Genomic DNA, 23,565 nt, shown 5'->3' with positions numbered 1-23,565 from the left:
GCCATGGTGACCCGGAGGCGGGTCTCCGCTCCTGTTTATAGTTTGGTGGTTTTCGAGGCGACCGACCTGCGACGTGAAGTCTCTGACCGCGGATTCAGCGTAAGTACGTTTAATGAGGTAAGTTGTGAAATGTGCTGCTTGTTGAACACACGCTGCTTTGATTTGTCTTGTGTCCTCAGAAAGACCGAAGTAGGGTTTGTCTTTGCTGCGCGACCCTCTCGGCCTGCCTGGTCGGGACCCGGTGGAAGAGGACGAGCAGGTCTTTCTGTCTTCACGTTGCAGTGAACAACTTTACATCTTAGGCCTGTTTGGAGAGAATATGTCTTTAAAAAAAACAAAGAGTATATCTTCTAAATCCTGCGTTGCCTGAAACTCTGGGACAAATGTTTGCTCTCAGAGACTGTGGTTTCATCACATGACTCTCAGGCGAGACAATATGTTTTCACAGGATCTGTGCAGGAAACTAGGTTTTTTTGTGTGTTTTTTTTTTTGTTTTTGTGAAAGACACCAGCTCAACAAAACAACAAAATCCAGTCCGAACTGGCAGCACACATTTTTAGAATACCTGCTTTTTAAAAGACCATTTTAAGACACCTGATTGATATTTAATTCTCTGCAAAAAGTGGGATGCAACCTGTTGTGTGTGTCCACAATGGGACTGTGTTTAAAAAGGAGAACAGTCCATCTGAGATGTTTGTCACATTTCAGGTGTTCAATGTCGGTGAGTTTTGGTACTGATACCAAAAAAAAAAACATTTTTTTGATACCATAATATTAGAGCGTGACTGATTTATCAGTAGCCCGTTTTATTTGCCGATATTGGCCTATCATAGATAAATATAATAATAATATAATAATCTGAATAATTGCAGAGCTTTATTTAATCAGCCTCTTTATCAGGCCCCTGTGCATCAGGCCTCCTACGTTTTATGCACTCTTTGTGCCTCCTAAGCAGATTATCCGTCATGTCTTCGTCACTAGCCCGTCTAAACAGATCGTTGCAGCTCTCCTGAGCAGCTCCGGCTCCACTACGCTCGCTCTGCTCAAAATTCCCGTGTTGTCCCTGCTGACGGGCATCGCTGGTTCCTGTGACAGCTTTAGTGGGACTGGAGAAGTCGAGTCTGGCAGAAATCCTCTCCTCTCTCATTTCTGTCATTCCTGTCCTCTCCTGATTTCTCCCTCTGTCTCTTGCTCCACCCTGGATGTGGTGTTAGCTCTCCTGACAGTCAGGCGATTAAAGTCCTGCTCGTCTGTCTGTCTGTCATGAGGAGCTGACCAGCGTCATGTTCTGGATGTAGACTGATGATCGTTGTCTGTGTACGATCGGTGAAGCCCCCCCGTAAGGGATTTAGAGCGGTTTAATCCCCCCCCATATGGCAGCTGAGATAAATCCCTGGTTCTTATCAGAATGAACAGGGAGTATGAGCAGAGCAACAGGTGAGTTTGTTTCTACGTTTTATTCGCACCAAAGAGTAGCTCAGACTTTCAAGTTGGACAAAACCGAGAGAGCCGTTGTGTTTTAGACGTGGCTTTGTTTTCACTGGAAGTTTGTTTCTGTCCGCTGCTCCTTTGGGTTTGCTCTTCGTCTACTTGCTGTTGGCCACACCGTGTGAATGCCCAACATGCCTGTCTGTGACGCACTATCACAGCAGCACTACAGGATCAAACTGTGAAACATTACTCATACCAGCACAATGCAAAAATAGTCCATTATAAGTAAGTATTAGTTTTGATATCAATCAATTATTTATAAAATGCCTATCATTTACAGTGTCTTGTATATAATTATTCTGTATTATACAGTGTATTTTATATTGCTGTTAAAAAAAAACAGATGTGGAAACCTGTAAACAGAAGGGCTGCATACATGTATTTGTCTTTGAAGACATTAAATTGCACATATGTAATTGATGATGGTCCTGAGCGTGCTGCTTCACTGTCCCGTGGCTCACTGGGGAATTTAAAGACAACAGAGCAGTCTTTAATGGTTTTAGCAACAGCTTTGCTGTAGTTTTTTTTTATACTTGGTGTTGATACATTACCTGACACTGTACCAACAAATGTCTTGTAATCAAATCTGTGCTACAGACATATTTCTAGCAGCTGTGTGGAAGCCATTCTGGGAAATGATCCTATAATTGGTCAAATGTGGATTGAAATGAAGAAGTATTGGATCTTAACATTAGCAAACAAGAGTACAGAGGTGACCTGGCATTTATTTCCAGCTTTTTGGTATTTGAAAGTTTTTGATATTAAGTGCTTTTGACCCATTTGAAGCTGCAACAAAAAGTACCGACCGCTATTATTTGGATAATTTTCCTTTAGAAGCCAGAGGAAACTTTCTTGACTGTTTCTTGACAGGTCTCTTACTTGTCTTGTAAGAGATCTGTATCCAGAATATTAGCTGATAATTAGTGGATCCGTCCATCCAGTGTTCCCTGTGCCCCTGCTCACCATGCAAACCCAAAGCACAATATTTCCACCAAAATGCTTAACAGTTGGTGAAGTCTAATTTTTAATCCGTTGCTTCTCCTTCTTGTTCTCTAAAACACCTTCAGTGATTGAGTCCAAAGAGCTCCATTTTAACATCTGACCACTGACAATGACTCTCACTTATCCAGATGTTGCAGTACATACTTCAGCTGGTGACTTCTGTGATGAGGTTTGTGCATTAATGCTTCAGCCTCTTTGTAGAGTCATTTTAGGGTTTTTTTTGCTCTGCCTCGCAGATATGCAGTTTTATCTTCAAGTCTTGGTCCCACTCATTTGGTCTTGAATTCCTCAGTTATATCCCTGAATGACATTTCAGATGGTGGCGATTTCCAGCTGTGGCATTTCTGATATCTCACCCTGCTTTGTACCATCAGTTAGCTTCATTTTCAGATCCTCAGTCAGTTGCTAAGAGGAGTGCGTGATTGGTGAGAGTCACTAGAGTTTGAAGAGTCGGAGATTTAATCAAGCTTTAAAAATGACAACTACAAATCACAATTATTACCCTGCCTTGCAAGTACTAACGAGTAAATTAGGTTTGGAGACATTACAAGTAGTAGGGTGCCCAAACGTTTGCACATGCACACTCTTTTGTCATATTTTGAATATTAATCTTGGGCAAAGTAATTCGAATTTATTAAATGAATGGAGTGAAATAAATAAATGTATATATTCTTCGCTAAAATGTAAGGCGGTACTTGTAGCTGTATGACATTGATATACTCCAGTAAAGTACATGTTTTTCAGAAATGTACTATTTACAACTGGTTGCAAGTTTTACTTAAGGAACAGCTGATCTTTTCATCCTTCCATCCAGCCCTCTCCTGGCAGGGAGTCAGTCTTTGTCTGTAGTCCTTTCAAATTCCTGTGTGTCAGAAGAGGAAGAAGGCAACATAGAAGTTATGTCATAATTATTGTTTCCTCTGAAACTTTCTACCCTGAAGTTATTGTTTTTCTGAGCGGTCCTCTCCACTTGTTTGTCTGCAGAGCCGAGCGCTCTCATTCCTCGCGGTCTCCTTTAAATGCACGGGGAGTTTGCCATGTTGGCCGGCGTGGAGACTCGCAGACGATTTGTGTATGAAAGGGCCGAGCACGATCAGAGTCGGTTGGTCCTGCACACTGAGCCTTGTGTTTGTTTCTCACACAAACACAACAAGTATCGGGGGATGGACGTGAGTGTGTCTGGATTTCTGAACAAAAAATCATATTCTCCTGATGGCTGTGTGTGAGGTTCTCGGGTCGGATAAGAGAAGTAAGCACCAGACTAATAATCTTCTTGCTGTAATCTGGGACATTGATGAAAGAACCCCTTTTCTTAATGGGACTCTGAGTTCTACTGTACAGAAAGCACTGCACTCTCTGCTTTGTTTAAAATGCTGATGTCCTTGCATTTAATTCACAGCCAGTTTCTCTTTCTTCTTAATGCTTGTTTGAAGTCTGTGACTCAGTTTGTGCTTATTTTTAGACTGGCTGGCTAAAAATACAGCTTCAAAAATCAATGCAATCTTTTATGCCCAGTTTGAGTGCATGCCTTGTTAAATAACTGCAACAGGCAGTTTGTCAACCGCCATGAATGTTGCCTCAGTAAAGCATGCTGCTGTGCAAGTGACTGCGATTTAAACAATGAGCATAACTTCCCTACAGGACATTGGTGCTGAAGCATGTTAATATTCTAAACGGAGATGTCTTTTGATGACGTGTGAGAATTTGTTTTGGTATAAATTCATTACTGGTGTTCGTCTTTGTCTGTCCCTGTTTGTGGGGGGCCTCGGCAGTACGGCTGTAAGACGTGTCGGAGATGTTTTATTGCAGACGCTGAAAGCGCAGCTGGGACTTCATGTTGTGGAGTTGCCATAGTGAGCGTTACTTGGGGGACTTGATGTTACATTGTGAACCAGCAGTCTAATCCGAGCTCTGTCACAAGAACGCTGTGTTTGTTTCTCATAAAGAAACATGTTCAAGATACGAGTTCAAAGTGGACGGTTAATTACGTGGTGTTGGTGACTTTGTGTTGGTAAATGCTGAATGGTGTGAAGTGATTGGATGGGATCTGAGCGGGGGGCAATAAAATGAATGCTTATCAGAGGGGTCGGCTAACAGAGTTCATGTCACCTTGGAAACGAGTCGTCACGTGCTGCACTTCACACTAGATGTCAGACAAAATGGAAGTCTAACCCACCATGTGTGTGCGTGAGGACTAAAACGCCTTCAATAAACGTTTAGATGACATCCTCTTTCACTGCACATTTTCACAGGAATTATGAAGACATTGTGTCATCAAAAATCACTTGAGTGAACTTTAAATAAGTCAATAACCTAATGGTTTTATTTTAAAACCAGTGACCTGGTAGTTTATCTTTGCTTTTCCACAGCATTCTGTCATCTAGAGTGTAATTATAAAACAGTTTCCACTATAAGAGTGGTTTGAGCTGGGTTTATATGTATCAGGTTACCCAGTCTGCCTGGTCCACTTCCACATCTGCCCTTTTATCTACCTCTCATATTAATTAGTGAAAATCCCAAATCCTCATTTGTTTTCATAACATCTCTGTACTGGGTGTAATGCATCAGTGTGCAGAGCCTGGAAATATTACAACTGCCAAACATGTCTTCCACTGTTAGACTTCATCAGCTGATTGGTTAGAGCTCTTTAAAAGACTGTACCTACCACAGCACAACCTGGGTCCTCAGTTTAGGCGTGTTTAGAAGTGTTAGAAGCCTAAAGCATAATGAAAGAGTTACCGGCTGACGATCATCAAATGCTTCTGAAATGAAAATGAGTTGTGTTTTAATAGGCCAGGCTTCACCCTGTTTTGATAAATGAAGCATTAACACGACTTTGTTTTGACTTATCTGGTTATTAAAACTACATTTTATTTTGTGCTTTGATTGCTTTGCAAATGACTTGTCATTTAAAATGATTTGCTTTGCCTAAAAGCATTTTATCTCATGTATTGCCCTCTTAGGACTTCACACAGCAGCAAGTCCTCCGATGTAGTTCCTCCCTGGTGAATGATATTCAGTATGTATGAGAGCTGCAGTGTGTGCAGTGGGACACATATTTAAGAGCTGATAGATGAAGTGTGTATGTTTGTTACAGAGGAGAGCAGCTGTGTGTGAGTAAAGTTACAGACTGGTCCTCAAATCTCTACATTTGTTTGTTTGGGTTTAGATGAGAGCAGCACAGTTTTAACTGTTGAAGTGGTGTAAAAGACTGTGACTGTCATTTCATTGGAATTGTTCAATTATACCAGATTAAGATTATACCAGTACGAATATTTTTGCTGCAAATTCCAGCTGACAGTTTGTTTAATCATCAATTAATGTGGTTATTGTTTTCTTGTTGAATGATTTGGTCTATAAAAAATGTCCATCATAGTTTCCCGGAGCTCACGGTGACTTTTGTTTGAGTGTCCAAACACGCAGATATTCTTCTAACCGTCCTAAAAGAGAAAGAAAAGCAGCAGATTTTTTTTTCCATCGGATTGTTTGATGTTAGCTTTAGTCTGCAGGATCACAGCACAGTGTTTCAGCAGTTAAAGACTCAACGAGTTTAAAATCCCAAACCTTGTTCTGATAATCTGTTGGATGAAGGTACATTTCATCATGTACTGTAACTGTTGTGTTTTTGTAACTTGTCCTTTGCGCAGTTCCACAGTTGGTTTCCTGTCGAGGCGTCTGTCTGACAGCTTCAGGGTTTACATGGTTATTTATACCAAACAATTGTCACTACATTGATTGTTATCTTGTGTTTCAGGTGCTGTAACACTGAGGAGTGATCTTTTGAAGTGTGTAGCTGTACCTCTGGACTGAAAACAGCTCAGTGACATGTACTCTAATCTGTGACCTTCCTCCACTATGACTTTGAACGTGGTCTTCACTGCAGAGCCAGAGAAACTCGGAGAGATGCAGATGGTTCCTGTGCCTGGCTGAGACGGTCACTGAGGTCAGAGCGGAGGCCTGAAGCAGTTTGCTGAACTGTGAATGGAAACGAGAAGGACCACCAGAGCAGGGGTTCTGAACTGGACCTCTGCCCCTGTCCGCACATCATCCACCAGCTCGGTCATATCCCAGGATGCGTGGGAGCAGGAGGATGAAGAACAGGCAGAAATGGAGGATGACTTTGTCAACCAGATGGATGAGAACGGCATCATCGGACTGTCGGAGGCGCTGGAGGAAGTGAAACTGAGGGAAACGTGTGGTTATGCAGACGTAGAATGTAATTCAGATGGGTTTCCTGGACCCCACATCGCAAATGAGGTAGACCCTTATAACTGTGAGTGGGCTACATCACCCGACCAGCTGAGCTTCAACCTGAGTGAACATCTGTCCCACTCTGAATCAGCAGGAGAGGATGTAAACACACTGTCAAACTGTGAGTCTTCATAGCATTTCATTTCTTCTTCTTAACTTTTATTTTTCTAATTACTCTTCTAATGCACTTAAAACACCATATTTCTAAAACCTGCCTGAATTATCCTTCTTGGGGTTTCAGCACATAACGATTACATCCATAATCAAACAATCCACCCGATGCTGTTCTAGTTAATTCTTTAGCTAATAAAATGGCAGATAATTGTTCCAAAAAAAATGCTGATTGCAGGTTTTCTAACACTGAAGATGACAGCTTCAGATTGCATGTTCTGATTTTCAAAAACCTTAAGATAATACATTTACAATCATATAAGACAAAGACAAGCAACAGATCCTAAAAACAGAAGCTACAACTAACGAACATTTATAATTTGTACTTTTTGGGGTTATCTAAATACAGATAATTGTTCTGCCAATTAATTAAGAACAAAAAAATATGCCTGCTTTATTAAAAAAAAAATTGGTTTATTTCAGATGAATATGCACTTGAACTTTATGGTAAACATGACTATACAACAGTAACATTGCTAAAAAAATGAATGCAAAATTGTTCAGTGATAAATTATGACTCGAGTTGAAATACATTGATTTTTGTATGGTACGGAAATGAGTGGAATTATCTCTCTGTCTGTCTGTGATGGTAAAAATGTCAATATACATGATTGTAATTAGGGAGCAAAAACCTGCCAACATACTGGTATGATGCATTAAAGCTCGATGATCCTTTTAGTGTTCGAGATATCCGGAAACCATCTGCTTCCCAGCTCTTCATTCCTTCTTGTCTTTGGCAGGTTATGACATGATTGACAGCTTAAAAGCATGGACAGAGGACGAGGAGGTGAGGGGGACAGAGCTCTTCCCTGAGAGGGACCAACATCTGGACATGACAGAGGAGGAGAGAGACGGAGGCGAAGAACGGAATAGGAGTGACAGAAATAGAAAGAAATATGAACACATGAACAAATCAGGAGCGCTCGGAGCTACAAATGGTTTGGCTGAAGGTTATATTAGCAAAGGAGAGAATGAGCAGATCAGCTCGACGCGATCTTGCAGTGTTAACTTAGCAGGTGTAGAACCTGCTGGAGTCTCCAACCGTCACCGCCCAGGATCCCGGTCTGCCTCAGCTGTCACAGCCCCAACTCTGCCTCACCTTCTGCATTCCCCCGAGAAGGAATTAGCCTCTGCCCCAGGAATTGAAGCTGAAACCTGTCCAGAAATGAGCTTCACAGAAAGTCTTCCAGAATCCCGCTGCAGCAATGTGAGCCTCATGTCCAGTCCTCGCTGGCCCGAGGGGACGGTCGGGGCTTCTCCTGAACAAGTTGTATCAAATAATTTAAATACAGTAAGCAATGGATCTGGAAATAAAAGGTCAGGGAAGTCGGATAAGTGTCACAAGCTGCGTGCTCCCTCACCGAGGAAGACAAGGAAGCACTCTCCTGAAGCTACATGTCCAGGTCGTTCCCTCAGCACAGGCAGGGTGGACTCTTTCAAATCTAAACAGCACAACACAAGTTGTGACAGAGAGCCGAGGACACGCAGAGGCAGCAGTAATGCTGCTGTGGCGGATGAATCCAGGTGAGACACTTTGTGTTAACCATTTCATTTTACCACTGCATGTTGTACATTTGTCACCCAGGCCTACTTTTATTATATTTTCATTCGTGATGATTTTCCCTTTCCAGAAAGAGGCCTCTGAGTTACCACACACCAGACTTCTCCAATGTGGAACCCAGAGTTCGTTTCCCCAAAGGGGGTTACAAGCCCCCCAAGAGCAGACACCCGTACAAGATGGAGTCGCCTGGGCCGCCTTTGGGCTTTAAATCCCCGGCTGACATAGTGAAAGAAGTCCTACTGAACACCGCTGATGTATCTCCTGCCCCATCAGACTGTAACAGACCAGCAACCAGCGGCATCAACTCCACAATGCCTCAGCAGTTCAGACGCCGCCAGCAGGCCGCCACTCTGTTCGAACAGCTACAGGTATTGTTAGAGGCTAACAGCTGTTTCAGTCCGCATGAGATACAAAAAGGACATGAAAACACTTGAATGGATGCAGGTTGGTTTCACATGGAAACATCATCTTAGAAATTAGTGTGAAAACACTGGACTGCTTCAGCAGGCCTGGAATAAGCCTTGATGGGTTTTAGTTTAATAAGTAAACTAACAGCGCAAACATAACAGTGATTCAAGCTCATAGAAATGAATGAGCCTGTGTAGAAAGGGGTCGATACTTTTAGAAAAATATATTCTCCCACTTATCCATCTTGATGTATAATAATCCTTCCGTTTCAATGTTTCAGATTTATCCCTCATATCTAAAACAAGGTGATACTTGTAGTTTGCAACTACTTCATTTTTAGAGGCAACAGTTACCTGCTGCCTCTCTTTACAGCCTCCTTGTTTCTGGAACAATTCTCATGTCAAACAATAAGGTGTCGTGTAGTGAGCAGAGAGGTCCAAACGTCAGATTAGGTTTCATAGTTTGAGATTTTAATGTAATATGTGGGACCAGAAAGAAGATTAGACCTTCTTTATTTTGATGAATGTTTTTATTCATATTTAGAGGAAGAATCAACCATAAATAGTAACTGCAATTACATGAATCCAGTTAATCTCCTTGAAATAGATTTTCTTTAGTAAACTAAGCATTTTAATCCTGTCTTTGTGTAGTTTAGCCCATAGTCCATCCGTTTTAGTTTACTCTTAATCAGGCTGCTGCACCAAGGCAAAGCTTAGTTTACTATGATATTAATAACATTGGTGGGTAACATATTAGGCTAAATATTCAGGAAGAAACAGGACAGGCAGCGCCAGCAGCAGATTGTTAAATATTGCAGGAGTAGAATCTGAATCATGAAAACATTGTGCAGCTTTGTTTATTTTTTTCTTTAAGAAATCCTCCACTCTTTATATTTATTTCCCTTAAAGTTGTACTTCAGTATAGCAATAATGTATGAACTACTTTTCGAGGATGGATATTTCTGGATTTTCAGTGTGACTTTTATTCTAAATCTACTTTGCTTTGCAGAACATTCTCTGAACTATGACTTAATGCTGTAGCGTTGAGGTTAGTATTCACTGGATCTGAGGGGCCCAAGCCATAAAAAGACAGATCCAGAATAAAAGTACACAGACGTGTGTCCATTGGTTGTCCACATCCTTTCTCAGCCTTACAGGGTGAATTCCACCCAACAGTACCCAAACCAAACTTTGTTTTCTTTCATTTCTTCCATTCATCTTTTTTTTTCTTTTTCTCACCTCACGTTTCTTTTGCGCTCCGTTTTAACTTCACTTCCTCTTACTTTCTTATTTCCCCTCGCTGCAGGAAGACTACAACAAACTGCTGACTAAGTACGCTGAGGCAGAGAACACCATTGATCGTATGCGTCTGGAAGCCAAGGTAGTTAATCTAGAAATCAGGCCATAATTTATCACTTTTTAATGGTGTGCACTGGTGCAGGGTTTTAGAAAACAGTACACTTCAGTGCTATCCTACAGATTTATTATTGGTCTCCCTTTTAAGTCACTATAACAGATCCAAGTTAATAGAAAGCTTCAAAATGATGGACAGTTTATTTTCTTCATGTATGGGCATTTTCATTGAATTATTGACTTCTTGACCAGACGTGGCATGTATATATACCCAGAATGCCTGAGTCACTTCAATAATGGTGTGGCTTTCATTAAGTAGGAGAACAGATTTAAGAGCACGATTACTTTCAATATTAAGAGTCCTGTGAAACAAAAGTATTACAAATTGCAGTTTGACCTTCCCCCTGTGTGTTTTCACGATTTAAGATTACATTATTCATTCATTCATTCATTCATTTTATCTGCATGTGTCTGAGAGGCTTCATAGCCACAGTTTTCTGTGATAACAGACTACACAAAGCCACTCGCAGCTCAACGATGCTGTGTGGAGAAGCAGAGGCCCCTTTTGTAGTACAGACAGTCTGATCAGGACCAGATTAAAATCCAGACACCAGGAATAAACCACAGTCCACAACATGCTGTATATCCATGTGCAAGGGGTGATCAAACTGTTCCAAGACTTCCAGGTTTGTGTTAATGGAGCTCAGCACAGCGATGTGCACAGAGCAGGGGGGTAGTATGAACTTTAGTGAGTAAGTATTCCACGTTACGTCACATGATCAGCATCACCCGAGTTGCACACGTTGTTACGAGTGGGATGTTTAAATGTGTGATTTCACTAGAAAAGAGCACGCATCAAATTTTATGTCCAATTTCTAAACAGAAAGAAGTTGCAGGGAGCCAAATGCAGTAAGTAAAGGTGGCAGGGAGCTACAAATGGGTTATTGTGGGAGAGGGCGCGGTGCATTGTCATGTTGGAGAACCAAAGTGCTGAAACCACAGTTCGGGTCGCCTGCGGTGAGTGTTTTCCCTCAGACGCCTCAGAACGTCACAGTAAATTCTGCATCGACACTTTGACCCTGGGGGACGAACTCACGATGTCCCACCCCACAATTATCAAAGAAAACCCACCTGATTGCTCCTGAGCTGACGTGCCTTCTTCGGTCTTGGACAGTGACGTTGTGCCCCTCTTCAAGCTCAAATAGCACTCAGAACACGTCGCCTGGCTCATTGCTTCATTACTGTAGACTTTCTGAAGCATTTCAAGGGACTTTGTTGCTGATTTCTAGAGTTCGACACAAACTCTGTTGTGCGTTGTTTGTTAATGTCCATTGAGAAAGTGTATGTATTAATTTTGATCAAGCAACATCATTTTGTATTCATATTCACCAAGGTTAATGCTTCCTCCTGCTCCGTGTGAATTACTGTGTGCCGCAATTCATGAGCTCTTTCGTCTCCACTCGTATCCTGTGCCTGTCATGTATTGTTTTAAGATGTCCAAGTGCAAGAGGAAGAGGCAGATTTCAAAGATTCTATCTCAAAGATTTCAAGAATAATAATAATAATAATAATTTGCAAACTGCTATATAACAATGTCAAAATAGGAGCAAAATTAGAATAATTGAACGATTCAAAATAAGTGTAGTATCTGAGGAAAACAATTTTTTTAAGGAAGGTTTATAGAATATAGTCAAGCATTTATATCTCATATATCTCCTCTTATTGTGTTTTTAATTGTACACTTTATTTTCACAGGACAGAACTTTAGAGCACCAACAGCCCAGGTCCAGACAGTGTCAGCGCATCCCAGACAGAGCAGTATGTCAGAACAAATGATTAGAAGTCTCAGAAACAAACAGAGTTGAGGTGGAGAGAGTGTTGGAGGGCTGAGTAGTAGCTCCTTTAAAGAACTGTTGGCCCATTTCAGCCTGAGCAGCAGTGCTCCACAATCAGCGCCAATTAAAATCAGCTTACCGAGCTCATCCATCTCCTTCACCACAAACACTGAGCCACCATCTGTCTCCCCTTCCTCTGCACAGTCAACGCCCCGCAGCCAGAGTGGGAGGAGCGGCTTTACACGGAAATTTACTGTCAGAAATGTATTTCTCAAAGCCTTGTTTTTACTCTCTAATCAGAAATACATTCTGGTAGATTCTTATCGCCAACTCTTAGTTTCTTAGTCTCTTTTTTGTAGCTCAGAGACGTGATGGGTTCTGGTCTGATTCATGATCTGAATTTAGGTTATTAGGTTCGGTTATATATCGCTCTGATCCATTTATCTTGTCTCTTAACTGTATAATGAAGTGGCTGCCTGGGTGAAGTGTGTGTGTGTGTGTGTGTGTGTGTGTGTGTGTGTGTGTGTGTGTGTGTGTGTGTGTGTGTGTGTGTGTGTGTGAGAGAGAGAGAGAGAGAGATTCTGTGTGAGGTCAGTTTAAGGTCATTATGATTGACTGCTCGTCGGGGCGTTTATTCGCTCTCATTTTCATTCATTCGGCGTGTGTGTTAGCAGCTACAGCGGGGCGACCTCACACACTTTAAGCTCTGTGCCACAACGTCCACTTCAAATTCAGTCTCCTCTGCACTGAAATGACATCAATGGCCTCCTCTTATTCAGAACATGTGGAGCTTCATCAACGGAAGATAGCCTGTGAGAACAAACATCGTTAGGACACTAGAGGGGGATGTCGGCCCTCCATGTTTGTGTCTGCTCAGGATGTACTTGAGTCTGACCCCAAGTCACATCCCTAAAAAAGAAATGAGACGAAGCGGTGAAGTCATGAAATATGACTAGTTGAAGTCAATAATTGGATTTTGTAGGAAAGAAATTCAATCAGAAGTACAACTGTAAGCAGGTGTTCTACAGATTATTGATGACATACATCATGTGTGTTCTTCCTTTTCCTGTTTCCTCCAGGTAAACTTGTACTCTGACCCTCCGAAGGCCGGCTACTCTCTTCAGTCAGGACCGAACCGCAACGCCTCAAAGTTCATAAAGCTGGACTTTCCTCAGGCTCAGAGGGCGGAGGTCAACTCGGCTTCACACAGCACTCATCAGGGTTTGTTCTTTCTATCCAATATTTACCTCTTTTCTGTTTGATTTATCCTTTTATATAACAATAAATCAATGATGTCACTTTCCTTTAGTGATCTGAGTCACACTCCTCTCGTGTCAACACATTCATCACTCAACATGCACACACAGAAAAATCCGTCATTCAGCTGCTGCTTAAGTTAACTTGCGTGATATAAATCATTTTCCCTCTGTGTCCCTTAAACAGGAAGCCCAGGTCTTCAGCTGGGACAGCAGCTAGCCAATATCCTCTACAATCAGAGTGACACGTTCCTCCAGCAGGTAACTGGCCTATTAAAACTCATCAGAGATGTAAATCCCTACAGAGTTGCTGGATAAAGATTATGATTAAAAAAGGAGTCATTAAAAACCTTTTGCTTTTTCATTCAGCTGCAGACTTTTGAGGATCTCCTGAAGAGCAAAAGATTCAAACCTTTGGAACAAATAAAGGTAAGAACAAACTTTAATTTTGTAGCACTTTATGAATAAATACTAATGGCTACCTTATATTTAAAGAAGTGATGCTCTTCTTCAGGGTGTCTCTCACCTTGCTGAGGGGTTGGATTCTTTAGAAAGAGGTTACCTGTTAGCGAGGGAGCAGCACAAAGTCCTGCAGCAGCGAGGAGCAGAAATCAGCCAATTTGACCCTGAACGGTAAGAATTATATCCAGAATGAAGTCGCAATGGAGTTTAGTTTTTATACTTATACGCACTGTTGATTTACTTTGTATTCTGTTTGTCTGTGTGTACATGTGTACTGTATGCATCAGGGAGCTGGAAGGGCTGATCTTCCAGTGCGGTCAGCATATGGATGACCTGAAGGAGCGGGTGGAACAGGTGCAACGGGAGCAGCCCACCTGTGAGGCTCCTCCCTCTCCACCTCCTCAACCCGCCTCCTCGTCTGCCCCCTCTGAAGTGGGAGAAATGCTGACTCGTGCACAGGTACCAACACCATCATTATATCTCCTGTATCAGTGAATTTTGTGCTTGAACTCTACAGGGAATTAATCTGACTTTATTGTATGTGCATCTAGTGTGAAACTGCAAGTTAAAGTGTGTCTGCATCAGTGAAAACAAACAGAAATATAAGAGAATGTAAAAATGTTTTAATGGCATATACACTCCTTCAAAAAACAGGTATACCATAAATGGGTGATTTGACTATATTGGATTCATGATGAATACACTCCAGTTATAAAATGACAGGAAGTAATCACAGCCACACCAGACTGAACACATTCCTACAACTTCATCTCTTTCCAGACCCCACCTGTGCCTTTTCTGGTTGATCCTGATGAGGCAGCAGAGGTGGAGGTGAGCGCAGCCAGTACAGAGAGCGATGAAGAGGAGGAGGAGGGAGGAGCAGGAGGAGCAAGAGGAGCAAGAAGAGCAGAAGGAGGAGGAGGAGGAGGAGGCGAAGAAGGAGGAGGAGGAGGAGGAGAAGGCGAAGAAGGAGGAGGAGGAGGAAGATGAGGATGAAGTTACTCCGAAATCTCTCTACCTCAAACCTCTGAATGGCAAACACAGATGTGATAAACAAGACTACAGCATGCCAGCAGATCAGTGAGTGGTGATGTTTGTGTTTCAAAGTCCACAGCACTTAACCATGAGAAGTGGGACAGTCAGCAGCTTTGTGAAAACATTTTCTTTGATCTGGAAAACGAGGAGCCCTGCAGCCTTTCATTGTTTTGTGCTGAATGTTTTTCCTACTTCTGTTTAGATACCAAAGATTTGAGGAGCTTCCCGAACTTCTTGACTTTAGCTGGAGAAAGAGAGAGTTCCTCTCTGCTGATTTAAATACTGACTTACAGCCTAGGGATGGAAAGAAAGACAGACAGGGACCCAGAACTGGAAACACTGTAGTCCAGAAAACTCCTTCACATAGGTGGGTCCTCAGAGTCACAGACGAGATGAGCTGCAGTTTCATCTGCAGCACAATATTGTTTTGTTTTTTTCTTCTTCTACTGGTTAGTGTGTCCAAGAAATTGTTGTCCTTTCTAAATATAATTGTTGCAGTTTTCAAAGGTGGCTGGTTTTCCAGATGCCTTTAAATAGCGATCAGAAATGAATATTGAAAAGCACAGCAACACTGACCACTGGACTAAACTTTCTGTTGACAGTAAAGCCCAATCCGACCACCAGGACTCTCCTGCTGGTACCAGCAAACAGCACGGCAGCAGGTCCATTGCTCCTTCACGCAGGGCCTCCAGCCAGTCCACCAAGAACCCCGTCCTTCCTCCCAGCAGCAGCAGCAGCAGCAGCAGGAGGAGGTTCGAGGTGGGAAAATCACACAGCAGCAGTTTGAGCAGTCTAGGAGACATCACTGCATCAGTGAGGAGGACCTCCAAGATACAAGCTGCGAGCAGGAGACTGCGTCCTCAGGTCAGCCATGTTGTAAACTGCCAGGGTGAATAACGGTCTGTCATTGTTCATGTATTGATTACATAAAAAAAATTATACACAGTTAAAATGTTTGTTACGCTTAAAAATACCACTTCACAACTCATTTTTCTTTATAAAAAAAAAAAATATCAGTAATTGTAAGAGTTTGTTTTATTTTATTTTGACCATGGCCGTGTAGGGTAACAAAAATGAATTTGCAAATGGCGGCCAATATCCAAACCACACGACACCATTTATCCTGAACGACGTGTTTTAGATTTAGAGGAAAATACAAAGTTCACACACATCATACCAAACAATGTCTATGTTTACATGCACACTGTTTTTTTATTCTGATTGAAGATTTTAGATCAACTGTTTACATGGGATGTGATCCAACACGTATCAATAAGTGTTTACTTGCGCTGATGCATTTAATTGGAACAGCTGTGTAACATACACAAAAGTAAAATAAATACATCATATTTGTTTGTTTAATTTTATTCCCCACCAACATGCTTCAAAGACCTGCCCTACTTTGCCTCTGATTGTCTTATTTTATTTAATACATTTTTTTATTTTCATTTATTTTTTGCGAAACAGTTCCGTCTTTCAACCCCTCATAGTTTAATGCATTTAAAAAAACAACTTGCCAAAATGAAGTAAAAACATTTCGACAATGATTCCTAAAATCTTCATTTGCATTAAAGTGTGATGTCTGAATTCAACAAAGACAACCAATGGTAAATTTATATAGAACAAATGTATTGATAAATGTTATATCAGCAGTTTTCTGCTTTGTGTGGACCAGGATGGGATCATCTCTCCAGAGACAGACAGCGGGTTCGTGGGTTCAGAGAGCAGCCATCTGACTCCTGCAGCAGCTCCCAGTCTTGCCCACCAGAGGGCGTCAGAGAGGTGAGAAGTCACCACTGCTTCTCCTCCTCACATATTTATCACACCATAAATTTGACCTCCTGTCCCATCCCCCACCTCAGTCACACACACACACACACACACACACACACACACACAGCGTTGGGATGAGATTCTCTTTCTTATTCCTGTTTTTGTAAAAGCTCTCCTGTGTTGTCTGTTTGAATATTCTGCTCTTATTCAACAGTGTTTCGATGCCTCAGGTGGGAATTTCAGGCAGGCGTCTGTCAGGGGCAGTGTCTGTACTATCCTCCTTTTCCTCGCCATCATGCGGTCGCACAGCTGCGGAGCCCAGAGTGGGCTCCCGGCCCGGCCGTGAGCAGCCAAGGAGAAGCACACGGGGTCAGAGGAGACGCAGCTTCTCCTGCTCTCCACAGCGCTGGCTCAGTCAGAGAGAACAAAGCAGGCTCGACTGTGGAACCGGTGAGTTTGGAGGGACGCCGGAGAGCGACAGCGCAGAGTCTCCACTTTGTATCCAGTCACTGAAACTGTTATCTCTTAATAAGACATGCTCCAGGTGTTTGAAACACTTAGGCCCAGCTCCAAAAATGTGTTATTTTTATCTGTGAAATCAACACTCAGACCTGCTGTCCTGCTGTCACTGCTCTGTTTCGTCAGTGTTTTCTGTCTATATTCACCCTGCGGCGTCCTCTTGTCTCCACAGATCACGCAGAGTCTGAATATGAACGGAGTGAGCAGTTCACCGACTCCATCAGTTCCTTCTTCAGCTCCTGCTCAGCCTCCTCCCCAGCTGCACAAAATCACCATGGCGATCGTGTCAAAGCGCTGCGCTCCGGTCAGGTGGCGAACTGCATGTGAGTGTGTGTGTGTGTGTGTGTGTAGCAGCAGCCGCCCTGCAGTAGCTGTGCAAACAAAGCCAAGTCTATGTGTCCCTACAGAGACTCCTGGATGGGACTAGAAGGGAACAAGCCATGTTACCGCACACAGCTAAAGAGCGTCAGTCACCTCCTGTCCCTGCTCTGAGCCGGGGGAGGATTCTCTGTCAGCACTGTTGCTATAAATCAGACTCGTCATGATTTTTCTCTGAAACGGAGCCGGCTTGTTACTAACTGTGGCTTTTAACCATGCTAAATATTTCTATGATCATATTCTTTTATGTATTTTATTACAGAGTCGGCAGCTATTGAATGAGGTTGCATATTAGGAGGTACCCTCTATTGTTTCCTGCTTGGTGTGGTGTTGCATGATTCCTTTCAGAGAGAGTGTGTGTGTGTGTGTGCATACTTGGACTGACACCTGCACATATACTTAAAATCAGCTGGTAAATAGTTCAGTTGCGTATTTCCACAGTGCAGCTTTTAAGCTGTTACATCTCCTGAACTTTACTAGCGTTTGACTCTGGAACTTGGTGTGGTGGGAAATAAACTAAAGTATAAGCACTGAATGCAAACCTGACCTCCTAAGTGAGTTCTTCCTTGTGATGTTAAACATCTGTTTTGTATACCTTTGTGGGTTTTTTGTTTTATTATTTTTATTTTAGGGATGCTGTCCAGACACTGCTGGCTGAGGTCACCAGACAGAGGGAGAGAGTCGATAGCTGTTTGAGAAATAAGAAAGGTCCCAGCTCTGCGGAAGCAGCTCCTTCAGCTCGGGAGAGCGTCTCTCGCCCCGTCACGTCAACACCTCGCATCAGGTGGGTTTTTATGTGCAACCGCACAGTCCACCTGTTTGACAGAAATACTGCTACTGCAGTCTTGTCTTTGTCCAGTCTGGAGACTGAAGCAAGGGGACAAAACGTACAGCTCTCGCAGGGAGGCTGATGGTGATAGTTCTCCCATGTGACATAAACAGAGCTCCATACATGTATACTATCTGCTTTTTGATCTGGGCTTGTATTTAATTTGTTCTTCTACCGCTGCTCAGGTCGACGGAGAAACAAAGTGATGTCAGCGGGGGAAGAAGAGAAACGCAGACCGTCGATGAGGCAGAGGAGGAGTCGACGCTGAGACGAACGGCCAGGAAGAAATCTGCCTCCGCTCACAGAAAAAAGCCACAACATGACATCTGTAAGTGAAACACTTTCCCTGAACTCCAAACTTCACCTGAGACATCTTGTATTTGCTGCGAGGATATTCAGTGTGTGAAGGTGCGTCAACATGCAGTAGTGTCACGTCCAATAATGAAGCTGCGTATAAAACACGCAATCCACTTTGACTTCTTGCAAGTTATACTGCGTGAAGACACAACGAGAAGGCGCGTGTGGTTTTTACAGCCCAGTGCAGCATCACCTAATGAATCTTACCGTTTTTGTTTCCAGTGAGCAGATCCGAGCTGAGAACCTCCACACCTCAGCCTCTGGTGTCCAGATGTACTCAAACACATGCAGCACCAGACGGACGCTTTTCACACACAGCTCCTGTCTGCAGCAGGAGAACACAGACCTGTAAGAACATCTGTCACTCCAATGTAGAACTGCTGATTTGTGAACGACCTTCCAGCAAAGAGAAACCAGTTAACTTTAAAATAACTTCAGACATTTGAGCGTAAAGTCCAAACCAGGTCAACCTGCAGTGACGGAGCTGCTCAGTTCGCCGTCTTGCTCAAAGACGTGCTGACAGTCTCTTTAATAGTGTCTGCAGTCAACTGGTCTGATCAGCAGTATATTCCAGGGCCTGATAGAGTAACATTGAAATGAGCATTGAATTCATTTTAACAGCAGCAGTAGCGAGACATTTTTTATTTTATTGTTTTATTTCACTGCAATGCAGTTTTTCCCTTTTTTGATTTGTTTCAGGGATACTTTATAAAAAGCACACAACACTTGTAACATTTCCTAAACTGTCAACGTACTGTACGAACAGAGCTTCTGACTTTCAGCTCACCAGCTTCAAAATGCTGTTTGTGCTCATTTACAGAACCAATTAGAGTATGTGTCCCCCCCCCAACTAAACCTGTGTGTGTGTGTGTGTGTGTGTGTGTGTGTGTGTGTGTGTGTGTGTGTGTGTGTGTGTGTGTGTGTGTGTGTGTGTGTGTGTGTGTGTGTGTGTGTGTGCGTTGCAGGGCAGCTTCCTGTTGTGTCTGGAACGGGAGACGAACCTGACGGCAGTAGGAGTGAAGCCGCTCGTTGTCCTCAGTGTTTGTCAGGTCGTAGAGAACAACCTAAACGTAAGAACGCTTCAGTCTTGGTGTTCACTTAAACTTCTACGTATTCAGGCCGAGAGGTTAAAATGGGAATGTTCAGCTTTGTCCACATGAACTGTGCTGCTTGCGTTGTTGTTGTTGTTGTTGTTGAGCCTCCGTAAAGCCTCCCGTGTGTCCGTCTGTGCTATCAGGACCAGCCGGTGGCAACAGAAAGCCGAGCCATTCGTCCTCTCGCTGTCGTGGCTGTGGACGCCTCCAACTGTACACAAGCTCTGAGCCAGGTCAGAAGAGCTGCTCAGACACACCGGGACGGAGTTTTGAACGCTCGCTTAAAAAAGAAAAAAAAAAAAAAAAAAAAGAGCGATGTACTGTTGTCTCTTCACACTCCAGGCCTCTTTGTGTCCACGACGGTGGAAAACATGACTTCACATTAACGAGTTTGCCGTCGAGCGTCAGCGGCACGAACTGCTGCGGCTGTCACTTTGCTCGGCGCACGAACGTCGGCAGTAAGTGACACCAGTTTAATCAATGTGAGGTGTTAACGGAGCTGCTCTGCTGCTCTGTGATCCTCAGACTGTCGCAGACACGCCGACTCCTCCGCACACATAAGCTGGCAGACAGCCAAGTCGCCCGACGCAGCAGCGAGGAGCCGATACTTCACAGCTGCAGCTCCACCTGCGCTGCTGCAGTGCATGCCGGTGTGTCCACCACAGCTGCTGTAAGTAACCTCACACACACACACACACACACACACACACACACACACACACACACACTGAAACATAATAGTTACCAGGCAGATTTTCTGTGTTTGAAATCATGCTGTAGGAAATGTTGATGGTCCGACTTCACTCAACGTTTAATCATCACCAGCTATCAAACAGCCACTCTGATATTATGCTGGAAGATAAATTCTGTCCAAGTCATGATGCTCCCTCCGCCGTGCTTCATCTCATCAACAGACATGTTATAACCAGCTCCACCGATTCCTTCAAACTTTTACTCTTTGAGGCAAATGTGTAACCGTTTCCATCTTTGTGTAAATGAACAGTTCTTGATGGTCATTCTTCTGAGACTTCTTTTGTGAAGCACGCATCACATCAGCAGACGCTTCATGTTTACAGCTGACTTGGATGTTTAAGTGTTTAACAATCAAAGGCGCTCTAACCCACAGGTCTAAACTTCACTTAGCTTGCGTTGGTTTCATCAGACATATTCTTTCAAACCTCCACTGAATGTTTGAATGATGTTTTTTTTCTTTTCATTATGGACGTGAACACTGTGATCTGTGTGTTTTTAGTTCAAATCATTTGTCAGATGGAACTTAGATGAAGATCTGACAATATTATAGCAGTTTTATACATAAATACAGATGATTTCATTGGGTTCACTTTCACTGTATGTTCTGTGGTACTACCCACTCTTAGTGTACTTCTGCTGCAGTTAGTACACAATAAGCACTTTTGTACGAACAGGAAATATGTGGCATCAAACAACACCAAACTTTTCCGTTTTTTATCTGTAAATATATATTATGTAAACAGGGAAAAAAAAAAAAACAGATTCTTGTTACAAGGAGCTTAAAAAGATCGATGAAATGTGAGCTAACACTTCTGTAACTTTATGGAAGCTGAAGTCATGTTTCTGCTGTTTGCTACAAACATACTGGAAACGTTTCTAAAGTAAGAAGTGCTCAAATGTTGTGGATGGAGATGAGATGAATCACGGTTGGCGAAACAACTTCAGATGGTTTGCAGATAGTAAATAAAACAACTGCTTTATCTTTGGAGTGATCCCTATGACCATCTTTTCACTTCATGTTTGAACTGAGGAACCTTCTTTGACGTGTAAACAAACCGCAAAAGCTGCTATTAACGTATTCTGTTAATTCTGCGTTTCACCTGAATCTTCTTTTTCTTCATGGATTGTCCCGTCTCTTCAGGTTGTACTCCCCCCCCCTCTACGCGTCACCTCGCAGCACGGGGACGTCTTCGGGGGTCAAAGGTCCTGTGGAGGTGAGAGGGAGGGCCAGACGCTCCCAGTCTGTGGAGCGGCACCGCTCTGTGGACGGCTCTCTGGACCGAGCCATCAGAGCAGCTCGACACATGGAGCACACCTCCAAACACATGGCTCGCTCTCTGGTGACCGGACTGCAGTACCAGGAGCTGCTGACTCAGTCCTGCAGCTACTAGTCTCAACTCTTGTTACATTAACTCAACACAATGAGGCTGGGTCCATTACTAGGAGCCAGAAGAACCGAGTGCTGGACCAAAGTGAATAAAAACCTCAAATCCTCCTCTTTTTATATGTTCTTTGGTTCTTGGTTTTTAGGGAAAGACTTCTAATTTTTTTTTTTTTTTTTTTTTTTGTCTATCTCAGGTGGCCAAACATGAATTTGTTTCTTCAGTAGGCATAATATTTATACCAAAAGATGGAATGGCAAACTGCAAAATGACTCACTCCTAAATGTAGTAGTATGGATCATATTGATTTCACTGTAAAGAAATTCCTTCACTTCGCCTGATGTGAATCTACAGATATCTTGATATTACAGTTGTCATGAGTTGGCGCTCTATTTTGAGCTATTTATTTATAATGTGACTTATTTTCTAGTTTATAGAAATCTGGAGAAAAAAAAAAGTCCAGATTTCAGTGTTAGTTGCTGTATGAACGTTGTCCTTGTTGATATAATTTCTTGCTGTAAATGAAATGCACTCGCTCACTGTGCTTGTTGTGATGAGCTCTGTTTTGGATGCTCATACTTTAAACCACTGGCTCATCATTGTTTATCTCCAAAACATAATGAATTGAGTTATGTGGCCACGAAGGACCCGAGATGCTGGCTATCCTCAAAATTAGTCCACTTTATGTTGTTGTTCAGTCATTTTGTGCGTAGACAAAACTTTTATACCGTGGAGTTTCAGAAAACAATTTTGTACAGTAGTTTATTGTAAGTATGAGCCAAGTCCACGTCTACTTTAAATGAGCATGTTCATATGGCTCCAACATTTACACCAGCACTGCAACGATGAAGACTTCAACATCTGGACTGATGTGGATCCATCTAAACATATACATATTTCACAGATATAATTATGCATTATTTTTGTTTGAGACATACCATAGAGCTGGTACATGGGATGGATGTTTTAAGTGAGTTCTGTTTTTGTTCATTTCGAATCCTTTTTGTCACTTTTGTACCATTATTTGAACTTTTTTATTTTTTTAAATATTTTTCAGGGAACTTTTTCTTTGTTCCTAATGAGCTAAAATAAAGGTGAAAACTCACCTAACATTATTGCCATTATCGTAAAGATATCTATGTATTATGTTGCACAGAAGTTGGTATATTAACCTGCTTGCCCCGTCCCGTAATACCACCCTGTGCCTCAAGAGGTGATCGTGGGTCACTGTAGCATCCAGTCTGCCCTCAGCCCGACATGATGGGAAGAAGAAGTAGCATATTGAAGGGTCCAAAGAAGTGGACGTAGCTTCCTGGTCTGACAAGTGAGGCCAATCCAAGTGCCATGAAGTGCATTGCCACCAAGAGCCACTCGGGGTCGGCTCCAAAAAGGCTCAGGCTCAATAGACTCTACCTCAACTTTTCTCATGAAATACAAAGTCAATATTTTCTTCCACAAGTCATAATGGTGTCTTTCACTAAAGTCCCTTATTCTTTTTAGTTTTCAGGTCGTCCATCTGAAAATAATCCCATCATTAATTAAATATCAGGCCTCAAAAAGCAGTATGTTTAGGGGGCGTGTCTCTTTGATTGACAGGTGAGGTGGTGCAGTCAGGTTTCCACTGCAGGTGGGCGGGGCACGGCGTCCTCGGGTTCA

The 23,565-nt window shown here is 42.7% G+C and overlaps 1 protein-coding gene across 1 annotated transcript; it reads left to right on the top strand.

Moving 5' to 3' along the window:
- The first annotated feature begins 3,234 nt into the window (after positions 1–3,234).
- On the top strand, positions 3,235–23,014 carry akna (AT-hook transcription factor). Its single transcript, XM_069705577.1, is given in 24 exon segments — positions 3,235–3,742; positions 6,248–6,865; positions 7,656–8,439; positions 8,547–8,844; positions 10,190–10,264; positions 13,151–13,292; positions 13,515–13,588; positions 13,697–13,756; positions 13,842–13,960; positions 14,077–14,248; positions 14,570–14,661; positions 14,663–14,869; positions 15,027–15,191; positions 15,427–15,688; positions 16,500–16,606; positions 16,812–17,047; positions 17,289–17,439; positions 18,126–18,278; positions 18,509–18,651; positions 18,903–19,028; positions 19,646–19,750; positions 19,918–20,007; positions 20,300–20,444; positions 21,669–23,014. Coding segments are annotated over 23 exon segments (4,347 nt in total). The 5' UTR covers positions 3,235–3,742; positions 6,248–6,474; the 3' UTR covers positions 21,919–23,014.
- Positions 23,015–23,565: the final 551 nt, after the last annotated feature.

Source organism: Brachyistius frenatus, unplaced genomic scaffold (assembly GCF_029030835.1).
Source record: "Brachyistius frenatus isolate BFR_SWC_R1_liver_20210118 unplaced genomic scaffold, ASM2903083v1 Contig_3, whole genome shotgun sequence".
Taxonomy (NCBI): domain Eukaryota; kingdom Metazoa; phylum Chordata; class Actinopteri; family Embiotocidae; genus Brachyistius; species Brachyistius frenatus.
This window is presented reverse-complemented; position numbering and strand designations above follow the sequence as displayed.